The 3,889-nt window shown below is 40.7% G+C and overlaps 1 protein-coding gene across 1 annotated transcript; it reads right to left on the bottom strand.

The window, feature by feature from the left end:
• Positions 1-2,164: 2,164 nt before the first annotated feature.
• Positions 2,165-3,118, bottom strand: LOC118776150 (hydroxycarboxylic acid receptor 2-like). The gene has a single exon (XM_036526258.1). It carries the CDS (start codon positions 3,116-3,118, stop codon positions 2,165-2,167), a length of 954 nt encoding a protein of 317 aa, XP_036382151.1.
• Positions 3,119-3,889: the final 771 nt, after the last annotated feature.

Raw genomic sequence — 3,889 nt, 5'->3', positions numbered from 1 at the left:
ATTACATAAGTTACTCTTCTCTCTCATTTTCCTGATCTTTTGGCTACAAATGTAATGTTTGCACTTACCCTTCCTGTGCGTACTGTACCTGTTTCATTTGTTTGTACCTATAATATCCAGAACTGTTTTCTATAAATAAATGCATTAAATTGTAAAACAAATTGAAAGGTGTCACTTTGTATAAGGTCTAGGAGCACTGTTCAACACCATATGAAGCTGCTTTTGGTGAAGGACCTTTTTAATTTGTATTCCTCCCACAGCTATATGTGAAAACAGACAGATGTCAAGCATCTACAATAAAATTTTAACGTGCACGAACCATCATAGAAACAAGACTATGGTCAACATTTTAGCCCTTTTTGTGCTCCAGTTAGGAGCCGAATCTGTATCCCCTATCATTGTTTTTTGTGCTTTATCGAGCTATAACAGTCATGGGACTGGATCACAACTCTTGGTTATTATAGGCCAAATGTTATCCATATCCAATATGGATGTCCTTGCTGCAGAGTCACATTGAGGTTTTGGCTCAACATTTTTCAAATGGAATGCCTGACAGTCTCAAATGTGAAACATTATCAGTACCTGCTCTCCAGATAATTTCATCAGTGCTCATGTTTTTTCCGTCACCCAGATAAATGGGTTTTTTCTGCCAGCCGATCAATACTAATAAATAATTTTGAAACTTTTTCCACATTTTCTTAATGCATGTAGATGTAAATCTCAAGCTGTCTATAAAACTCACTCATAAGCACACCACTATGCAGCAATGTGAAGCCTATGATGTCAGCTGTTCAACTAGACTGGACAAATTCCAGGAATGAGTATGAAATGACTCTGACTTGTGCCTGACTTGTGTGGTTGAAGCAAGGCTACATATTTTCACTTATGTTCATCTATTCTTTACTCAAATGTTCATAAATACTAAAATCTTTAGTGGATTCTGTTTGTTCTTGTGGATATGGACTTGTCTTTGTAACCTGTATATAGTACTCTGGTTGTATCAAGGGAGTTGGTATATCTTCTGGAATAATTATTTTTAGGATTAACTGGGTCCACTGATACCCCATGACAAAAACCGAACCACAGAATAAATATGTAGTCTGTCAATGAAGCAATCCATCACTGTGGGGGGGAGGGGGGGGGGGGTATACTACTTTTCGTAAGGAAAGTGGGCAGAAAAAAGATCAGTCAAATGAAATATCCAGAAACTGGTTGAGGATACACCATACGTACCATACCATACACCAGTTCCCTTTTGTTGAGGTAGTTATCTGGATCCATTTTGTTCCTTAAAACCTAAAGTTTACATGAGATACATAACATCATTTGAATTTAGGTACTGCAGGCTGAAGTCTTGATTTCAGTGCTTTGCTTGTATCTAACTATCTCGAAGGAATTTAAATAAAGTACATTACCTTGAGGGGAATATTTTGTTGAAACTTTCTGCACTTTTTTCTGCAATAAATCAACTTCAGTGATGATAACAGGCAGTGACTAATTGATATTGAATATATATATAGTAATGTGGGCATTAAAGAATGTGAACATTACCATTTTATTTTTATTTTATTTTATTGGTTTTATTGGCATTGCTGCATATACATGAAGTATAGAGAGGCAGCTGATGGGTAGATGGCATAATTAGACATACAGTATATATATATATATATACAGAATAATAGTAAAGACATCGAAGCTATGAATTAACACATGAAATATGCAGTGACCAAAAAGGTGTAATTTTTGTTTAACAATTTAGATTCAAAGTAGGCAAAAAATATTTCTTAAAATTTTGTTTTGGAAAGAAATTCATACATAGACATCAACTTCACTACTTATATGTGTAAAAGATACATATTTCAAACATTTAAGCATATTTCTTTAGATCAAAATGTCTAAGATAATGAGAAACATGGAGTCGATCAGGTGTGTCTAAACTTTTCACTGATACTATATGTGTATATAATGTCATCATCAACCCACAAGCAAAGTATATTATTTGCAACTATGTCTTCTAAGATCACTAATCACACTAATATTAAGAATATTGATACACAATTAAAAGCCACTGTCCTGGTTTTAAAACACATGTAAAGATAGGCTGCATTAGCTGAAAACAGTGATGTTTATCTCTGCAGTCTGCCACTGTGAGCCTTAGCCACAGTCACAGCTGGCTGACAGTCTTGGTGTCTACAATCCTGTTACCTCTTGAGCTGCTCTCCTCTATCTCTTGATGACTGACTCTCACCGCTCTCTTGAAGATCTTCTTGAACGTTGGGCTGGAGAAGTAGTAAACGACAGGGTCCAGCATGCTGTTGAGATAGGTCAGACTGATGGTGATGTAGAACGCAGTGTCCAGAGCCTGGTAGCTGTCACAGTCTCCAACTTCGTGCATTCTTTTCAACCAAATCAGCAACCGGGTGACGTTGCTGGGGAGGAAGCAGATGACAAACATAATGACAACCACCGCAAGGCACAAGAGTGCTGTTTTGATCTTCATGTGCTTGTCGAGGTGCCTCTCCCTCAGCTGCATGGATATGCGGATGGTACAGAACAGTATAATCCCCAAAGACAGCAAAACTTCCAGCAGATATACAGTGTGGACCCAGTTGCTGCCGAGCGTAAAACTCTCACACTGAGTTGAGTTCGTTGCCTTGATCTGGTGGGACTTGGACAGGAGATGAATAGTCAGGGAGATTGTGAGGATCCACAGGGCACAGGCTGTGTATATCGTTTTAGACATTCGCATGAAGTTGACCCGGTGGTGAGGATGGACCACACGCAGGTATCGATCCACCGCCACAGCAGTCAGGAAGATTATGCTGCCCCCGCGGTTCATGGCCAGCATGAAGAGGGAGACGCGGCAGAAAGTGTCACCAAAGATCCAGTCCTTCCCCTTTAGGTAGTAGATGGCGCGGAACGGCAGGGCCACATTCAGCAGGAAGTCGGCCAGTGCCAGGTTGAACAGGAAGACGGTGCTGTTCTTCCAGGGCCTCAGATGGAAACAGAAGATCCAGAGAGCCATGCCATTACCGAGGACTCCAAAAACAAACTCCAGCAGGAGCAGTGGGGGCAGGACTTTGGGGAGCAGATCTTCCTGAAACACACAGTTGTTCATAATCAGTGCAATGCGTGACTGGGAGTCACTCCAGTTTCCAAGGAGAATGAGTCAAATCTGAGTCTGTCGATGTCGTTGTCATGAGAAGCATATATTTATCTATGCACTATCTCTAGAAGAGGTGTTGACATCCTACATACGAGGAAGTGGCCCTTCCCAGAGACTGAGCATTCTTGTGAATGCTTTTTATTTAAGCATAAGTCATTGTCCGCATATCAGAAATGTATTTTCTTTCAGCAATTCATATCAGCAGACAGACTGCCGTGTCTCCATGAAGGAACAGCCTGGTGCGACCAGAGGACAAGGGTTTTTTTTGTCACGCTCAATTTCCCTCTGTGTACACCACATGGAGAGTGCCTACTGTTTACAGGATAGGGTAGATCAGTGTTGAAGGGGTGTGACATCAGTACTGGTCAGGAAACACGACGAACAGTGGCTATGTATCCCTGTTACTAGCAATATCCATGCCAACCCTGCACCCTTGTCTCTTTGAGCAGCATTGAAGCCACATTTGTTTAGCACAGTTTGAGAGGGGAGAGACCTAAAGGGACTGAGAGGGCCTTCAAGGTCAAGCTCTTCCATGCACTGGAAAGCAACGGTAAGGTGGGCCTGAGTACACTTCATATTTCATACTGTTGTACTGGAGACAAGTTCATCTGGATATCTGGTAGTTGAACATAAACTATGGATGAAGTTTGATTCTTGTGAATCCTTCCTGAGCCTTTTCTCTTGTCTGGTACATAGGAACACTGAAACAGCATAAACCAAAGA

This window comes from Megalops cyprinoides, chromosome 4 (genome assembly GCF_013368585.1).
Source record: "Megalops cyprinoides isolate fMegCyp1 chromosome 4, fMegCyp1.pri, whole genome shotgun sequence".
NCBI lineage: Eukaryota > Metazoa > Chordata > Actinopteri > Elopiformes > Megalopidae > Megalops > Megalops cyprinoides.
This window is presented reverse-complemented; position numbering and strand designations above follow the sequence as displayed.